The sequence below is a fragment of the Staurois parvus genome, unplaced genomic scaffold (genome assembly GCF_062004578.1).
Source record: "Staurois parvus isolate SC_StPar_1 unplaced genomic scaffold, SC_StPar_1.0 ptg000047l, whole genome shotgun sequence".
In the NCBI taxonomy this organism is placed as follows: Eukaryota; Metazoa; Chordata; class Amphibia; order Anura; family Ranidae; genus Staurois; species Staurois parvus.
Window position 1 is genome coordinate 3,781,198 of NW_028317843.1, and position 19,038 is coordinate 3,800,235.

The window sequence follows — 19,038 nt, forward strand, 5'->3', positions numbered from 1 at the left end:
AAGTGGACATTGTCCATGGTGTGCCTGTGTAGCTCAGCCCATTTTATGCTTATGCAAGGACTTTGCTCAGAATCTTTAAGATATGTGTCCTCAAGTTGCTACCTACATTTGCTGGAGTATCCCACAGTTGTTCTGCACCCATCCAAGTTTAAGATTTCAATAAAGCATCAGAGGTGATTGTAGCCGTATTAATGCATTTGCGACAGGAACAATTGAGTACTGTCCGTGATACTTTTCTATTTTAGCTTGTCCTCAAAATTGTATGTTAGTGCAAATAAAAAAAAGTATCACGGACAGTACTCAATTAAGCATCAGAAAAAGCATACCCCTAGACTACTCATTGAGCCAAAGGGTGACAGCAAGTGTGTGCCTGGCTGCTAATGCACTTACTGGGAAGGAACCTTGGGACCTTAACAGTGGGCCCTTTAGGGGGTGAGTGCTACATTTATAAACCAACTCCGTTTTTGTGTTCTGTTGTTACCTGCTAAGCTTCCCAAAGAAGGTGTGATGGATAAGACAGACAGCTCTTGGGTAAGGGTCAGGTATCCACCAGAAAACGCCGCCAGCCCAACCCCTGCGATGTACACTGAGATCGGAAAGGTCCCCGCACTTGCCTTCTGTACCAGACATCTGATCTCATTGGCTTATAATAAAAGTAATTAAAAAAAAATCAAAATCCAACATTAGTAAATTTCATTCTTTTTTTTTTTTTTTTTTACCGTGTAGTTAATACTTGTGTTGATTTCCTGCTTTTGCTTTCATTGTTTATTTAATGACTTACCAGTAATATTAAGAATGGGACAGATAATATTGCCAATAGTAACAGAAGTGGTATCATTTCCAATACTGTTTGAGAATCCAGTTCCATTTATTATAAGGACTTCAACATCTCCATTCCACTCTAAAATAAAGTGTTCAAAAATAAATATGTCTGCAAAATTAGCAATTCATTGGACATATTGTAATGTATGCAGTACTGGATCATTATACAACATACTAAATATTACAACGACATTAAATGATATCCTTACTCTCCAAAATCAATATGTATTACTTAATGACCCTGTAGTCTATTTTTCATGAAATTATTTCTTAGTTTGTTTTTCTGCCTTCTTGTAACATCATCTGTGAGCTCCCAAACCTCTACCTTTTTCTCACTTACGTTTGTTTGGAACAGTCATGTGCACTGCTCTGTGCACACTACACATCCCATAGTTCATAGTGCAGCAAGGCATTAAGCAAGAGAGGGTGGCTACATTTCGTAATAGAGTGGGACCAGGGAGAACCAACGTAGCCACCCTCTAACAGGAAGTCAGATCACATTGGTAAAAAAAAAAAAAAAAGGAATTTGGAGATTTGGAGGAGGCTAAGAGCAATAGAGGATACTTTTTTGAGCTAAGAATGTATATTTGGAGTTTAGTGTCACTTTAGGAATTAGTGTTTCTATGTATGAAGGTTATTGTAGTGGTTACTGACACCAAAACGGGAGTTATTTTTGCAGTTACAGACACCAGTGTTGGAAGTTATTATTGAAACTACTAACACCAATGCTGGGGGTAATTATTGCATCCACTGACACTAATATTTTTTTTCTATTATTTGTTAGGTTGATTATTACTGCTCTGTTGACTGCAAGTAACATCCTTTTGCGGTGCCTCTCCGTTGCCACACAGGGGCATCAACCAGGGGTGGACTGATCATTTGGAAACCCGGGGTTAGTAGAGGGCCCAATGAGATGCCCCTGGTACATTTTTCATATGCTTGTTTGAGTTTGGGCAAGGACACAGGGGCCCCATGATCCCCGATTGCCCGGGGTCCCCATGAGTTGTCAGTCCGCCCCTGGCATCAACTGTAGCACAACATGGTCAATAGTATCAAGTGCAAACGTAGCCCATGTGAGGATTTGATGACAAAAATTGAAAGCCTATTTCCCTGGCTAATATGGTTAAACACAATAGGCTCTATTAACAAAGCTAGCGCACAGGATAAGTATCCTTTTTTTTCATAAAAAGTGACAATTATTTTCAGCTGAGGCTAATGCATTTTAAAAATTACAGTTACATGGCTGAAAATGTCTTAGGCCAGGGTTTAAGGCTAACTTCACCTTTTACAGAAAATAACCTATGCAGTCAAGGGGCCCCAGTAGATTTGTAGAATCATAAATGTTACAGTTTTACCTGTAGGAGACTTGGGGCCCCTCAGAAGCCAGGCTGAAAAACTTCTAGTTATCAACCTCACATCCTGCCATGTTGCTAGGATGTGAAAACCATTGGGTTTCACTCCTGCAAGGCTGAGAGTGAGCATCCTAAATTCAGCCCCCATATCCTGACTAGCAACGAGTCAGCGCATGGGGGCTGCTAACTAGGCATTTTTCAGCCAAACTTCTGAGGGGATCCAAAGGGCCTACATGAAAAACAATAAATTTAGTGATCATTCTACAAAGCTGCACAAATTTGTAATAGCCAATGGGGCCCCATGACTGCATAAGCTATGTTCTGTAAACGATGAAAATTACCCTTGCAGTGTGGCCTCTCTCTACAAGCATTTTTTTCTTCCAGATTGAAGTTGGGCTTTCGGCCGACTAATCACCCATTCTGCCGCAACATCTAAATGTGTCATGGGACACACATTGGGAACCACTGATTTTGAGGGATATGTAGAGCTGGAACAGAAACTACATAAAAGGTAAATAGTACAGAATACTCTACCTGTACTAATAGAGCTTATATTTGGAGTTCCAGTCACATTCCAGGTGTAACCACAGTCCCCGGTACATTTTGATGGAATTCCATTGATGTAGACTTCAACCTGTAGAATGATGACATGTAATCTGTTATAGGTGGAGATTATTATTATTATTATATTATTATACAGGATTTATACAGCTCCAACAGTTTGTACAGCGCTTTACAATATAAGGGAAACAGTAGAGTTACAATACATTTCAGTACAGAAGGAATATGAGGGCCCGGCTCGTGGAGCTTACAATCTAAAGGAAGGGGGAGGTGATACAAAATGTGATAGCTGCGGGGGATGATCTGGGGGAGGTGATTCAAGTACAGTTCTTAGGTGGAGGTGGATATACTGTGGTAGGAAGTTCCAGAGGATGGGAGAGGCTCTGGAGAAGTCCTGGTGGAAGCGAGCGTAGGAGGAGGTGATGAGGGAGATAGAGAGGAAGATATCTTCAGATGAGGTTGGTGATGTAGCTAGGAGCAGTGTTGTGGATGAATTTGTAAGCTGTCGTTAGTATTTAGAATTTTATACGTTGGGTTAGTGGAAGCCAATGAAGATTAGACACCATAGAGAGTCCATGCATGTTATGGCCCTACCAACCAATTTAGCCAATAAATTGTCAGATTCTATTTTCATGTGTCTAATCTTGTGCAATCTTGGCCATTCATGATAATGCTTTTACTCTCCGTATACAGGACAGTGTTTTACTTTGCATAAATGTACTGACATAGTCATTTATTTACACTAAAAATCAGCAGTTCTTTATGTGCCATTTACGTCAATACTTAATGAAAACAATGTCCTGTAGAGAACTGAACTTAGGATATCAGAGATGCTAGCCAAGGGCATCTACCAATGGACTTTGAACCACCCTGCTGCTTGTCATAGGCATATTATCTTGAGTTGAGCTCAAGTTGAACTACTGATATTGAACAGAACAGAGGTGAAACAAGAATCTTCTGGGCCCAGGTGCAAGAAACCATGAAGGGCCCCCATTCCTCCAAGTCAGCGGCCCTTCTCTCCAAGCCCTTTATTATAGTTCCACAGCAGGACCCTTTCACATGTTCTGCAGCGGGTTCCCTTCCTGCCATCTGCGGCCCCCCCACAGTGGCAGAATGCCAGGGCCTTGTCACAAGTGAAACCTTTACGACCCTGGTAGTTCAGCCACTGGAACAGAATGGTAGGAACATAAAGCCATGCAAAGATCATGCCTATTAGTCTGTAGGACCTTTCTGTGAAATATTTAAAAATCTACTACATTTTCCAACTCTTAGCTTAGATGTCAGACTATAGCCATGTCCAAGTCCATATCCAGCCAAAGTTTTAGATAAAGTGGGGAAGGCTTAATATCTCTGCTGGGTTTTATGGCTCTGCTAGAGAGACACTCAAAAAGTGAAGATTTGTTATATTACAAATTATATATTATATTTAGAATTGTTTATTGTGCCTAAGCAGTGTCCTGAATAATGTACCTTCTGTTTTGAATTTCTTCTGAAAAATATGGGTGTCCTTCCTGGTATGTGATTTTGCCTAGGCATCCCCATTGTTGCAACATTTTAGCTGTGTAGGGATCTGCTGCCCTCTACTGTCTGAATTTGTAAATAGCTTTTGTTTGTTTTTTAGTTAATTGTGTATGTTACTTCCTGGCTCAGGGGTTGTTGGGTAAAAAACCCTGGAAGGAGAAAGTGGAAAGAGAGAGAAAGTCTCAGCCACATGTTTTGTCCATGATTTTAAATTCCAGACCAGAAGAGACTATTATGCAAGAATTTGTATGATCTAATAGTCTAACTGCAGTTGCTGAGTGTATATTCAATTTCTCTTCCCTGTCTGTTTTATCTCATATGCACAGTGCGAGACAGCTAGGCCTGTGCTACTGTACTGTATGTTTAGTTGTTACCTTCCAGTATTATGGTAGGTGAACCTGCTTATTGCAATATAGTTTATATGTAGCACCTGTTATTCTAGTTAACCCTGTCCCGTCTGGTCTAGGATTCTATAGCTAGTTGTAGGTTAGGACTCGATAACAAGCATAGACTAGAGCCAGGTAAGGCCTCCAGTGGCCACGTCGGGATCATAGGTTTAGTGGTCTAGTTGCATGTCATATTGGAAACTATTACTGGGGGACTAAAACACAGAGTAGGTAGACTGACTCTGAGTTCCAGTGTCACACCACAGTTCCTGCTGGTGAGAAACTCTATTCCAGGCTGGTTGGACAACAGATGGAGGATGATCATATGACCTATGATCTTGACTTTAGATCCTGACACAAAGACAGATGCTGCATCATCATCAGGAGCCCCTGCACTTGGACTTTGCTGCAATATTCATCTAGAGCTACCTCAATTAATAATTATATATACCCTGGTATATGTGCACAATTCCACCAGGTATACTATATGGCCCTTTACTGGTAATACTGATTTTTACATTGGATATATCTACATTTATTAACCTCTTCTTATAGAAAGCTTGTATTATTTATATATTGGTTTGCATTTATATACTTATGGTTAATGGTATATGCTGGTTGCAGTAGTTCTTCTGCTTCCAATTACTTTGATTAGATTACTGATTAATTTCCCAGGAGGGGAAGTTAACAGAAGCCCTGTCCTGGGTTTAGGCATCGTTAACTTTGTTATCAAACCCACTCTTCCACATAGTGAAAGTTTTGGTTCTCTAATTTACCAACAGGATACGTGCACTATCCTGTATGGGGAGAATAATTTCTCATAACTCCCCAAAAAGAAAGCTACAGCTGTATATATGCAGTATGGGATCTGCTAGTCTTAGAAGATACAGGGTGAGATTTAGTGATGTCACTACTGTGCTGCTCTTTACTGGTCACTTTGCTGTAGGTTCTACCATGAGGAAAGAAAACACTGTCCCTACTTAAATGGCCATCTCCTTACAGAGACACAGTGGAAAAGAAGGCACGGTAAGTAATGGTGGAAAGATTAGCTGCATGGTGATCACAGGCAATACTGGTAACTAGTTCTTTGTCCTCTGCCTGCCTTACTTTGAGCACAGCTTCCACGGTTCAGTTCCTCTTTCCTCATTAAACTCCAGGAGCTAAATTATATATGCTAAAATTCTATGTCCTATATGCCCACATCCTGAATAATACATATAGAACTTAAAAAGGTTGTAGCAATGAATGGCATCCATATAATAGAACCCGATCTGATAAAACCACAGCTTTTTTTATGGTTTGCTGGAACAGAAGGGTCACTATTCCAGATAGGGGTATACCTGTCGGACTGCCTCCCTATGGACTGACCCTGGAACCAAAGGGATTACAATTTCTGGTATCAACACATCATTATTTATCTGTGGTGTCTCTTGCAAAAGGACTAGGGATTCTCTGTCTGTCTCTTTATTCATCCCCTGGATGAATGGCGACCCTTCTATTCCAGCAAACCGTAAAAAAAGCTGTGATTTTATGAGATCAGGTCCCAATTTATGAATGCTATCCACATGAGCTCCTGAAGATGTTTAAACAACCGAAACATGTTGAGCTAACATGTAGATGTTGAAATGGAAAAAAGATCTGTGAACCCCATATGAAAATATTGGATATATGCTATATATGTTTTTAATAAATGTACAATAAAATGTATGATTTTATGTAATAAGCATCTTGTGTACTAATCACTTTATGACCTAAAAAGTCCATTGCTACAACCTTTTCAAGTTTTATATGATCTAAGTAACATAAGCAGGCCAACCTCACCACTCTGCCATTACGTTGGACCATCGTAGTGGTTTTATTGGCTTTTACATGCACCTCATTTTGTGAGTATGTTTTCTGTTTTTATATTGTTAATAAACTTTTGATAATGCGCTAGGTGTTTACGCCACCTGTGTGCTTCTTTTTCCAGTTTTGGTTTGATCTCCCAGTCAGAGGACGGTGGCATTACCAAGATTTTACTCCAAGGCTACAAATACATCTTATTCCCTGTTTTTTTCCTGGCATTGACCCCTTTGAGGCGCTAGAGAGGTTGTTCTTTTAAGTAACATAGTCCTATTAATATGTATACTGTGTGTGTGGATGACTGCTGCTTCAAGCCGGCTCCTAAATAGACTGCTGGATTTCTTGGTACTGCGGAGATGAGAGATGTGGCTGTGGCAGTGAAGAGATCCAGTTGCATCCCTGCTCTCCTCCATTCACAGAACAGCTCTAACTCATCGGGGTCCATTTTACACTGTTTACATAGCATCTCATGCACCTCGCTGCAAGCATTGATAACATTTAACAAGCACTGGGGTAACCAGAAGTGGCCTTCAATAAAGCCATTACAGCCTGCAGAAAGAATTCAGTCAAGCAGAGGGCTTAAAGTACTTATGCAAAAAAAATTTTTTTCAATACCACTTTAAACTGGTACATATGTAATAAATGTAGTTATACCTGAGGTGTTCTATGTGGTGTCCTCACAAAGTCTCCAAGCATATGCTGACGCAACAGGCCTCCGCCTATCACTTTTACGGAATACATTTTAGCATTTAATCCAGTGACGGATGAGTCGTTGATCTAACCAAGACACAGGGCTCACATTTAGAGAAATATAACTTCAAATAAATGTTTGTCTTTCATTCATTCCAATCATTTCACATTTTAGATAACGTTAAACTTTATGCAAACCTTAAGGCTTTGTTGACATGTGCAGCTGAGGGGGAGGGGGGGGGGGCTTAAAACCAGGCAGTTGAGGCTCAGTTTTACTTCTCCCTACTGCTTACCGGTACCAGGGCATGCTATCACTCAGGGCTGTACCCATGGCAAAATTAAACAGCATGTAATATTCGAAGGCATTGGTCTATTGGGCAATGCCACAACCGTGTGCAATGCACATGACTGTGTACCTGTGGGGTGGCATGTACAGGGTTAAATCAGGCAGATATGAGGCGACATCACTGCCTATCAAACACCTTCTGAAAAACGATTTACCTCAGATTGCATAGAGAGCATAGGCTGCCGCTCATGTGAACAAGCCCTTTATCTATTTTTCTGTATGCTTGGCATCATGTCTAAGGCTTAGTTCACTTCGGTGAGGGTGGTTTCCACTCTGGGACCGACACCTCTTCCCGCAGTCGCAACGACCCACACAGTGAAATGCAGGAGATGCGGGCAGGTGCCATTAATCCTAATGGCATGCTGCCTGCACTGGGAATCAGACTGTACTTGCAGTTCCCGTGCGGGCTACGATTCCAAAAATAGTGCAAGGACCTTTTGTCTGTGTTTCATGAGGCCGAGCAGCGCATTCAAATGAATGGGCTGCCGTGCCTGAGCAAACCGTGGCCTGCAGAGCTGCATATATGAGAACCTAGGCTTAATGTATACAGTTTTCCTAAGCAAATTTGTTGAATTTGTTGCAATGTCAGCCTGCTATTCAAGCACCTTCAGTTAATTGTTGGGCTGCCTCTATAGAAGACCTGATAGGCAGCCCAAATGCCAACTGAAGGAGCACATACAGTAGGCTGATAACACTGCTGCCAATTGCAGGGCAGCGACTTAGTACAGTCAGCTATCAACAGGAAGTGCTGTTACTGCCAGGATCTCCTGGTAAAAAAACTGCTTGATTCCCTAATCAACACAATCAGTGTGGATGGGGAAATCCCTTCTGCAGCTCTATTGTATTCTGCCAGCAGGGAGCCTTCCCCACTGGCAGGATACAATAATCACTGCTGGCAGTTATAGCTGCTGGCAGTGATTGCACCAAACAAATCTGACAGGCTGGTTGTACTGAAGTCGATCTAATCAGCCTGCTGAACCAGACAAATTTCAATCCATCCATGAACGGCTTTGGTTTTGCAATGGCAAAAAAGGGTAAATCCAAAATTTTTGTTATGTTTGGCATTATGCCTCACCGTATACCATTTTCTTAAAACCTAAGTTTAAAAATCAGCACAAGGGATTATACTTACATTGTCCATTGTGCTGACTTTCTTTTTATTTAACATTTATCTAGACTTTTTTGAGCAAAGTAAACCAGGGTGTTGCAACTTTTTTTTACGTTGTTTGGACATAACGTTTAGACATCCTGTTAGAGTGTGTGCTGATTTTTTTTTACTTTACATAAACCTAAGCTTTAAGAAAGCGGTATACAGTGAGGCATAATGCCAAATAGATTGTGGATTTACCATTTTTTTGCCATTGCAAACTCAAGTGACGTGCTATTCTTCCAGCAGATTTTCCAAAATATATTTATTACAGGTACTTATATAGCGCTGTCAATTTATGCAGCACTTTACATATACAGTATATATTGTACATTCACATCAGTCCCTAATGCTCAAGAGGCGTACAATCTAAGGTCCCTAATTCACAATCATACATACACATACTTGGGCCAATTTAGACAGGAACCAATTAACCTACCAGCATGTCTTTAGAGTGTGGGAGGAAGCCGGAGTAGCTGGAGGAAACCCACGCAGGCACGGGAGAACATGCAAACTCCAGGCAGGAGGTGCCGTGGTTGGGATTCAAATCAATGACCTTAGTACTGTCAGGCTGAAGTGCTAACCATTTAGCCACTGTACTGTCCATATATTATTCAAAAATGGATTTTCACAGTGACACCTGAATTTACAGCAGAGAAACATCAAGCTGCAACAGAGAAAATGTGTCACTGGAAATTCCAAGAGATATTAAGAACCTGGCTGGTACTGACCAAGACAGGATGTAACCATCTTTTACATACAAAGATTCTTACCTGTATAAGAGGCTGATCGCCTGTAGCTGTCACAAAATTTATCTGCCAGGCGTATCCTCTGCAGCTGCTATATAGTTGTGAAACAGTAACCTGACCATTTTCTGGAATAGCTTCTAGGGCAGACTTTAGACCAGTCGATGATATGTCTACAGGAAGACCTACAATGCAACCAAATATGTGTAAAGTGTCCATCTGCCAATGTAAGTAAATAAAAATGGCAACTGCCCCAATGTCTAACTTTTAGAGCAAGGTGCGCATGGAAGGGCTTTGCACAGCAAGTAAAACACAAATGTGTTTCCTAGCTAGCCAGCAAAAAGAAAAAAAAAAAATTGCACTGCGTAACAATTTGCATTAAAAACAGTGGTTTTAATTACACTGCAAATTATGGGAAAGCCACTCTGCCTCTGTATTGTGTGGTCCTAAAGCTGGCCATAGATTGATCACAAATCATCCAATTCAGCAAGGACTAGACAAAATTTGACCCATTTATGGCCGTTCCTGGTAGAGAGAAGTTGATCTCATGATCAGCTTCTCTCAAACAAGCATGTTGGAAAACTTCCCCTTGATAGCGCATGCTGCCAATCGGCTCAGTGTGTCCTTGCTGTCAAAATACAATAGCACAGCAGGGAGGATGCCGCTATCCACTTTGAATGTGCGGATGGGGGAATTGGTTCTTTTTTTTTGATGATCCAAAAAATGATCAATCTATTGCCCACTTATCTCTAGTCTGAGAGAGTCTCCATGACGTACTGTATATAGTATGCAAACTGTTAGACAGTATGCTTTGTTTTTGTTTTTTTTTGCTGGTAAATGATCTGGGAAATACACTTTTCTTTGCTTGTTTAACATGATAAGTAGAAACGCTGCATTGGCTCTGGCAGAATGTAAGATATAAAGGCTATTCATGAGGGGGCCTACTGGGATCCAAGTCACTGGAGGCCCCCATGTGCAGAAACAGAAAACGGAAGCCAGTTGATGAACGCAATGTTGAAAGACACAACATGATAACATCATCATTATCTGCATTCACAGTAATGTCACTTGGCAGGCCAAGTTTTCTTAAAGTGGTTGTAAACCCTTACATGTACCCATGAAGTGATTATCCTCAGGTGATACGCAGAGATGAAACAAATCCTCCTACATAAGTTGTACCTGTTTAGCAGTCTTTCCCCTACATCCATTCAAAGTGCAGAATTCAGCTAGGATCTCTGAGCTCTGAAAAGCAGCTGGAGCTGAAGTTACATCAGCAAAGAGAGCTCTGAGAGCCGATTGGAGGGAAGGAACACACCTCCTTCACACAGCACACAGGAATAGAGCTGAAGCTGTCAATCACAGGCTGTGCCCTCCCATGTCACCATTTTTCTCTTGATGTCAGGAAAACATATGAGTAGTGACTCATGCTGATAGCAGAGGAACAAGGCAGCAGACAGAAATGACACTGAATTGAGACAAGTACACACTATAGAGGGATATGTTTTGTTCGTTTTTTATGTTTGAGGTTTACAACTACTTTAAAATGGTAGCAAACTGTAGACAAGAAAAAAAAAGTCCCCTGCAAGGTATTGTCATAATGTGCCAGCATGCATCACATACTAGCACATCTTGTAAAACTTACCTTAAAACGAAGTCATCCAGTGGCGAGCTGTCACCGCTGTAGAGGCTTCCATCTTCACCTGTCTTCCTTCCGGGTCTGCGAGCTCCGGCCTCCTGACAGGCCAGGCTGTGACGACAACACTCCTGTGCATGCATGCAGGAGTCCCGGGCCACAGCTCTGAAGGAACGACACAGGTATGCCATTTCCTTCAGGGCGCATGCGTCAGATTAAATGAAGAGAGAATATTTCCTAAATGGTACACATTTAGGAGATATTCATTTTACCTACAGGTAAGCTTTATTATAAAACTTACCTGTAGGCAGGGGCGGACTGACAACTCATGGGGCCCCCGGGCAATAGGGGATCATGGGGCCCCTGTGCCCTTGCCCAAACTCAAAAAAGCCTATGAAAAAGGTACCAGGAACATCTCATGGGGCCCCCTACTGACCCCGGGCCCTCGGGCAGTGCCCGAGTTTCCAAATGGTCAGTCCGCCCCTTCCTGTAGATAACATTAAAAAACAAAGTTTCCAACCACTTTAATGCTAAACTCCAGGCAGATATTCTGTGTAGAAGACACAAGTTAATGCAGCTCTGTATTAAATTATATGTCATAAAATATATTTTTAAATCCAAGCAATATAAGTATCTAAATGTGACCTGATCAGGGGCGGACTGACCATTTGGAAACTCGGGCACTGCCCGAGGGCCCGGGGTCAGTAGGGGGCAACATGAGGTGCCCCTGGTACCTTTTTCATAGGCTTTTTTTGAGTTTGGGCAAGGACACAGGAGCCCCATGAACCCCTATTGCCCAGGGGCCCCATGAGTTGCCAGTCTGCCACTGGACCTGATATTAGCTTCTTTCAGTCTTCTGTACAGCAGAGCTCAGACTGAGAGAAGAGACAATCAGTTGTGCTGCAGTCTTCATAGCAGGAGAGAGCAAAGGGACAGAGAGCTGAGCTTAGTTAAACTCAGATGAAATCAGTCCAGTCTTCTGCTTCTCTTTTTCACTGTCCACTCACAGTCTGGGGGAGGGACATAACCTATTAAGTCAGGCCTCCTGCCTTGTGTGACAGAGCTGTGTGAATCTGAGGACTGAATGGACAGAAGGTAAAACAGATTCCTTATATGCATTTCATTGTTGTATTTAACTGTTTACCTGGAGCTCTGCTTAAACAGGAAAAATGTGATGTTTTGTTAGAATGGAGTTTCAGAAAGCTCAATGCATTATTTTTCTAGAATAATGAAGATGAATATGAGTGGCAGTACCTGGAACCTCCTTCCCATAACCCACAATACTGAATGTGCCTCCAACAGGTGGAGAAGCTGTTTGGGTTCTGTTGATTCTTATTGATGTCCCTTCAGTCCAGGTTGATGCTTGATAGATGGCTGAATCCGTGCTTTTCTGAACGACCTATTAATATGTGAGATTGAAGAACAGAGACAAATCATTCTGTTTCTTTTTTTTTTTTTTAATTTTATAGACAAACCATCTTTTGATACTAAATACATGTCCATATGAATTGCTGATTTATATGTTAAATCTTACTGGCTTAATGAAGATAATATCAAATATACTGTACAAAGTGAAAAGGTAATGTGAAATCTCTTAAACTACGATTAGCTGCTGTGGGCTGCTGTACATTGCACATCCTCAATGCTTATTTCAATATGTTATTGGAATGATAAGGGAAGGGTGAGAATCATCATTGCTATCTGTATTCCTCTTGTCATGGGACAAAGTGAAGTGATTTTCAAAATGTTTACAGACGTCACTAAAACAGTAGTAAATATCTTGATTGCAACTTATAAAAAATAATTTGGAAACTTTATCTAGTGAGCTTTAAAATATAGTTTATTAAGCGTTAAAATGCAGGATTAGCTGCTTTCCCGCCGCCCTATAGCAGATATACTGCTACAGGGCGGCAGGGGTGCGCAAAAATCACATATATATATATATATATATATATATATATATGTTATATATATGTGATTTTGCATTTCCGGGTATGGGCTGTCAGTCACCAGGTCCCGGCCAGTGATTACCCGCCGATGCCCGGTGATTACCGAGCATCAGGGAGGAGGACTGTTTGTTTACTAACAGTTCCCCTCCCTGTCAGCTTGGGCACACTGCTCTGGATGGCATCTCTTGATAGACTATTGTTATTGTGACAAATATGAATTTATATCCGGACAGATCCCTTCAGCTTGGTGCATTTTATAAATGCTGAGTCTCCCAGGAAACTCGTTGGGGCTCCTGTGAGCAATACAGAGTTGCTTCTAGAGCAGCCATCTGATTTATTTGGAAAAGATAAAACAGGCGCTCAACCCTAGTTCCAGTTTGATGCTACTATTCCTATAGTCAATGAGGCCTCTAATAGTGCTTCCTATTGCAAATAAAATAAATTGCCATAAATGAACTATATTGAAGCCCTGCTAATGAACTAAGGGTTCAGGGGTAAACCAATGAAACCAGAATCTCTTGTAAGGTGTAAAGATCCAATACTGCCAGATGACCAGAGGTGGGAGCTCTGGGATCATGCATTGAAAAGAAACAAAAAGAGAGAATTCCTGTGCAAAATGATCATATTGCACTAAGTATATGCAACTATAGATTAATTAAACAATACATAAATACACTCACAAACATGGTAAAGCAGACAGCATGTAGTGTGGTATACTGGCAGCCAATGTCACCACAGGTCCATCCTGAGGATCAGGAGTGCTGGAGAAGCCAGGCCTGACTAGACAGAGAGCATGCTGCAGTTCTACGGTAGCTCTGATGGTTCCATGCCCAAGGAGGATGCCTACACACCCCTTGAATGATGTCACATGCTAGGGGTGCCAAGATGCTGGTACAGGGAGATGCACGTTTCTGGGGGAATTCCACTTTCCTCAGTCTCTTGAGACTTCTGAGTCTTCTAAGATTGATGAAAGGGGAAGTCACCCAGAAAAGTGTGTCTCTCTGCACAGGCATCTCACCACCCCCAGCGTGTGATGTCATCTAGGAGATGTGTAGGCACTGATAGCGGTGGCTTTTCCTCCTTGGGCACAGAGTCAGCAGAGCTGTAGCGTTCTTTCCATCCAAAACCAGCTGGGCTTCCCCAGCAATCCTGAGCTTCAGAGGGCCATGTGAACACAGTATAACCCACAACATGCTTCCTCCTTTACCATGTTTTTAAGTGCATTTACATATTTTTACATTAAAAGTTACTATTACTATTAGTTACAGTATATACCTTCTGCAGTAAGATCTGATTTTTTGGGGAACCTGAAGAAAGCTTACCTAGTTTCGCACTCCACCACCCAAAATTGGGGGAAAATAAATAGAACCCTGAGATGGGTTTTGCACCTTCCTCACAACAGTGGTTCCTAACCTCAATACCTATGTACTCACAACAGGTAATGTTTTGGGAATGTCCCTTAGATAAAATAACTGTCCAATACCAGGCCATTGATATTGATTTTAAAAAAAAAGAAACCTCTGAAAGGTGAAGTAAATCCTGAAAACATGACCTGTTGGGGATAATTCAGGACTGAGGTATGGAACCACTGCTCTGGATGATCCATAAGATTATTTGCAGTGATCCTCTTGTGGGTTGCCCACCCAATAACACTTTTAAATGAGAGACCACACAGAAAATTGTGGAATCTGAAACTGGACCTTAAAATGGTTCTTTGGCAGCAGTCTGACATAAAAACATAGCAATGTGAGGTGCTAATTGACCACATGCCGTTATTTATGGATCAACTGTATCTCAAAATCAAGTATATACAGTATTTGTATTTCTTTTTTTATGAACGTACCTCAGCAAATCCTACAGCAAAGAGTGGAAAATTGTAGCCGCAGTTGTATGGTGTTACGGTTATAGTATGCTGGGTTACAGATGTATTAAATGTGCTGGTCACATTAATTTTACTGACCACAATCCCATCCTTTGATAAAGCTGGTCTCCACCTGGGAACTGTGTCACATACAGGAGAGAAAGAGATAAACAGCAATGTTATGGTATAAGAGCAAGTGTAAAGGAACCTGTCATGAAAGCAACATAGGTGCTGCCTATCTTGACATTTGTATCTAACCTGAACACCTTACATAACCCCAGTATGATTTCAAGAAAATAATGGTATGTCCTAAGGGACACTGTTCATGTCTGAGCTCCTCTCTGTAGTGTAGATAATCTTAAAATATTGCACGCATGAGTTCTATTTTATAAATATTGCATGCTAAGAAGCAAAGCCCTCTTTCCCAAGGTGCTGCTACCAATGCAAAAGTAGGCCTGCTATTGATGCAAAAGAAATGAATGAACTGTCATGGCCACCAACAGAAGGCCATATTGCCAGTTTACATAATTGCCTATTATCTACGCCAAGGTTTCTCAACTAAGGTTCCTCCACATGTTGCTAGGGGTTCCGTGAGCAATCAGAAATTTCTGTTTTTTAGATAAATTTCCACTGACACAACTGACCTTTTAAACTATCTGCATTTTATCTCACTGTTGCCAGTTCCCCCAGTGTTATCCAGAATACATACAGCCCCCTCCAAAAAGACCTCTTACAACTTATGCCATATCTGGGGTTACACACAGTGTAATCCTGTGTGGCAATCTGAAGTACTTATATCTGTATCTTTAATTTGCACTCAGTAGAAACCACCCAATAAGAGCCTAAGGTATTCAAGCAAACTGTCGGGTAGTTTAACTCTCCAGGGTCCAGGGGCAGACTGACCATTCGAGCACTCGGGCACTGCCTGAGGGCCCGGGGTCAGTAGGGGGCCCCATGAGATGCTCCTGGTACCTTTCATTGGCTTTTTCATAGGCTTTTTTGGGTGTGGGCAAGGACACAGGGGCCCCATGATCCCCTATTGCCCAGGGGCCCCATAAGTTGTCAGTCCGACCCTGCTATAAAACTGAAATAGCATTTTAAGATGTATGGCCCATTAAAATTAGGTAGAATTAATTGCATTTATTGAGAACTAATTTTCCCTTTTGGGTAGGCTTAAAAGCATTTATAATTATATCTAAGAACAGCTCTAACCAAAACAATTCTGTGTGTTTTTAATAGGGTTGGATAGTGTTCAAATGTCCTTTGGGCCTTTACTATTGTCCCAGAACTCCGTAAGTAGAGTTTCCCATGCATTACCAAGGCCATGATGGACTGTAAGTTTGGATAGGAGGTTAAGATACCTGCTGGCGATTTCCTCAGAACAATTCAGGCCAACAATGTTCCTTCTTACACATTCTGGGAATACATAGAGGATGCAAAGTTCTGTGATAATATGTTTCAAAGTTGACCTTACAGTTTGCCTGGGCAATAGTGGTGTGTGTGGGGGATTCCACATTTTCCTGGACAGCAGAGAAGACCCTGTGTGAGACTTAAAGTAGCAAATTTTTTTTTTTCTTAAGGAAAACTGCTTGGGGACCCCCAGGTCACCAGAACTAGTGTCCCCATCAAAATATTTCCCTACTACTTTTCTTGGGACAAGAATGGTAGACAGAACAAACAGAGAGGGTGACTCTCCCTAATGGGAACACAGACAGCAATAAAAACTGACAAACTTTCTAATCCCTTTCCACTCTGTCCAAAACTTTAATCTTGCTGTTGCTCTGTTATACCCCAAGGAAGTTAAAACAAAGATAAAAAATAGTTAGTTTACACTAATTGCTGGCTTGATTATTACATTTTAAATCAGAAATTATAGAATATTGCTTCAAAATTTTTTACTTAAGAAAGCACAAAGGAAAGAGGAAAGGGATTTACCTGGGACATCGCTTGTCGTCACCTCTTTTCCAATGTACAAAACATCAACATAGAAATCTTGGTTTGCCACTAAGCTAATATTAAGAAGGTTGAAGTTTTTTCCAGAGTACTTTGATTCTATAAGGTCCAACAAATCGATGCATGTGTATGTCCAGCTGAAAAAGAGGACACTTTCAAATTTTCAAAGGCCAAACATTCAAAGAAGAGCATATTTATATGTAGCCAACCTGCTTATCCCATGCAGGGTGAAAGCAGGCATTGCACTACAAAATATATTGTATCAGTATATTCCCCTCTTTAAACTTTTGTTAGAAAACTGATGTAAAAATATCTGTATATTGTATTAAGGTTTTTTTTTCTAGTTAACTGAAAGTTGTCAAGTTTACAATTTCAAAATAAGAGTTGAATGCACACTGAAGACTAAATAAATATATATAGTGAGGAACAGAAGTATTTGAACACCCTGCGATTTTGCAAGTTCTCCCACTTAGAAATTATGGAGGGGTCTGAAATTCACATTGTAGGTGCATTCCCACTCTTAGAGACAGAATTAAAAATAAAAATTCAGGAAATCACATTGTATGATTTTTAAAGAATGTATTTGTCTTGCACTGCTGAACATAAGTATTTGAACACCTAAGAAACAACAAAAATTCTGGCTCTCAAAGACCTGTTACTGTGCCTTTCAAAAGTCCACCTCTACTCCACTCATTAATCTAACTTAGTAGCACCTGTCTGAGCTCTTTAAAGACACCGGTCCACCCCAGTCAGTCAGATGCCAACTACTACCATGGGCAAGACCAAAAAGCTGTCAAAAGACACCAGAGACAAAATTGTGGACCTCCACAAGGCTGGAAAGGGCTACGGGGCAATTGCCAAGCAGCTTGGTGAAAATAGATCAACTGTTGGAGCAATTGTTAGAAAATGGAAGAGACTAAAGACGACCGTCAGTCTCCCTCGGACTGGGGCTCCATGCAAGATCTTACCTCATGGGGTATCACTGATGATAAAAAAGGTGAGGAATCAGCCCAGAACTTTGACCACAGTTTCAAAGGTCACTGTCGGTAGAACACTACGCCGTCATGATTTTAAATCATGCATTGCACGGAAGGTTCCCCTGCTCAAGTCATCACATGTCCAGGCCCGTCTGACATTTGCCAATGACCATCTGGATGATCCAGAGGAGGCATGGGAGAAAATCATGTGGTCAGATGAGACCAAAGTAGAACTTTTTGGTCTAAACTTCACTCGTCGTGTTTGGAGGAAAAAGAAGGATGAGTTGCATCCCAAGAACACCATCCCTACTGTGAAGCATGGGGATGGTAACATCATGCTTTGGGGGTGCTTTTCTGCGAAGGGGACAGGATGACTGTACTGTATTAAGGAGAGGATGAATGGGGCCATTCATTTTGAGATTTTGAGCAACAACCTCCTTCCCTCAGTCAGAGCATTGAAGATGGGTCGTGGCTGGGTCTTCCATCATGACAACGACCCGAAGCACACAGTCAGGATAACCAAGGAGTGGCTCCGTAAGAAGCATATCAAGGATCTGGAGTGGCCTAGCCAGTCTACAGACCTAAATCCAATAGAACATCTTTGGAGGGAGCTGAAACTCCATGTTGCTCAGCGACAGCCCCAAAATCTGACAGATCTAGAGGAGATCTGTGTGGAGGAGTGGGCCAAAATCCCTGTTGCAGTGTGTGCAAACCTGGTCAAGGACTACAGGAAACGTTTGACCTCCAATTGCAAACAAAGGCTTCTGTACCAAATATTAACACTGATTTTCTCAGGTGTTCAAATACTTATGTTCAGCAGTTCAAGACAAATAAATTCTTTAAAAATCATACAATGTGATTTCCTGAATTTTTATTTTTAAATTCTGTCTTTCAGAGTGGGAATGCACCTACAATGTGAATTTCAGACCCCTCCATGATTTCTAAGTGGGAGAACTTGCAAAATCGCAGGGAGTTCAAATACTTCTGTTACTCACTGTATATATATACATATATTATTGAAAGTGTAAAATGACCAGGGGGTTTTAAGTGTTTAATGCAGTATAGACTCAGATGTTGTTACCAACAAGGGAATATCCAGTGCCAAGGGAACCTCAGGTGAGCAGGTTAAAGTCTGAATCTATCATGTAATTCTTGGTCTATTTGTGCTTGTTGCAAGAAATAAAGATCCCTCTAGAACATGCAGGTGTCTCTCTCATCTGCTAGCCAGTTAAGAAGGGGAACTACACCAGCG

General features: G+C 41.3%; 1 protein-coding gene across 1 annotated transcript in view; it reads right to left on the bottom strand.

The window, feature by feature from the left end:
• Positions 1-19,038, bottom strand: part of LOC149470394 (fibrocystin-L-like) — a 209,947-nt gene that overhangs the window by 111,525 nt on the left and 79,384 nt on the right. The window contains exons 22-29 of the mRNA XM_089664463.1: positions 16,792-16,946; positions 14,839-14,996; positions 12,301-12,445; positions 9,441-9,598; positions 7,139-7,261; positions 2,709-2,808; positions 782-901; positions 482-643 (exon numbers count right to left, since the gene is read on the bottom strand). Of these exons, the coding sequence (XP_089520589.1) occupies positions 482-643; positions 782-901; positions 2,709-2,808; positions 7,139-7,261; positions 9,441-9,598; positions 12,301-12,445; positions 14,839-14,996; positions 16,792-16,946 (1,121 nt within the window). The remainder of the gene's footprint in view (positions 1-481; positions 644-781; positions 902-2,708; positions 2,809-7,138; positions 7,262-9,440; positions 9,599-12,300; positions 12,446-14,838; positions 14,997-16,791; positions 16,947-19,038) is intronic.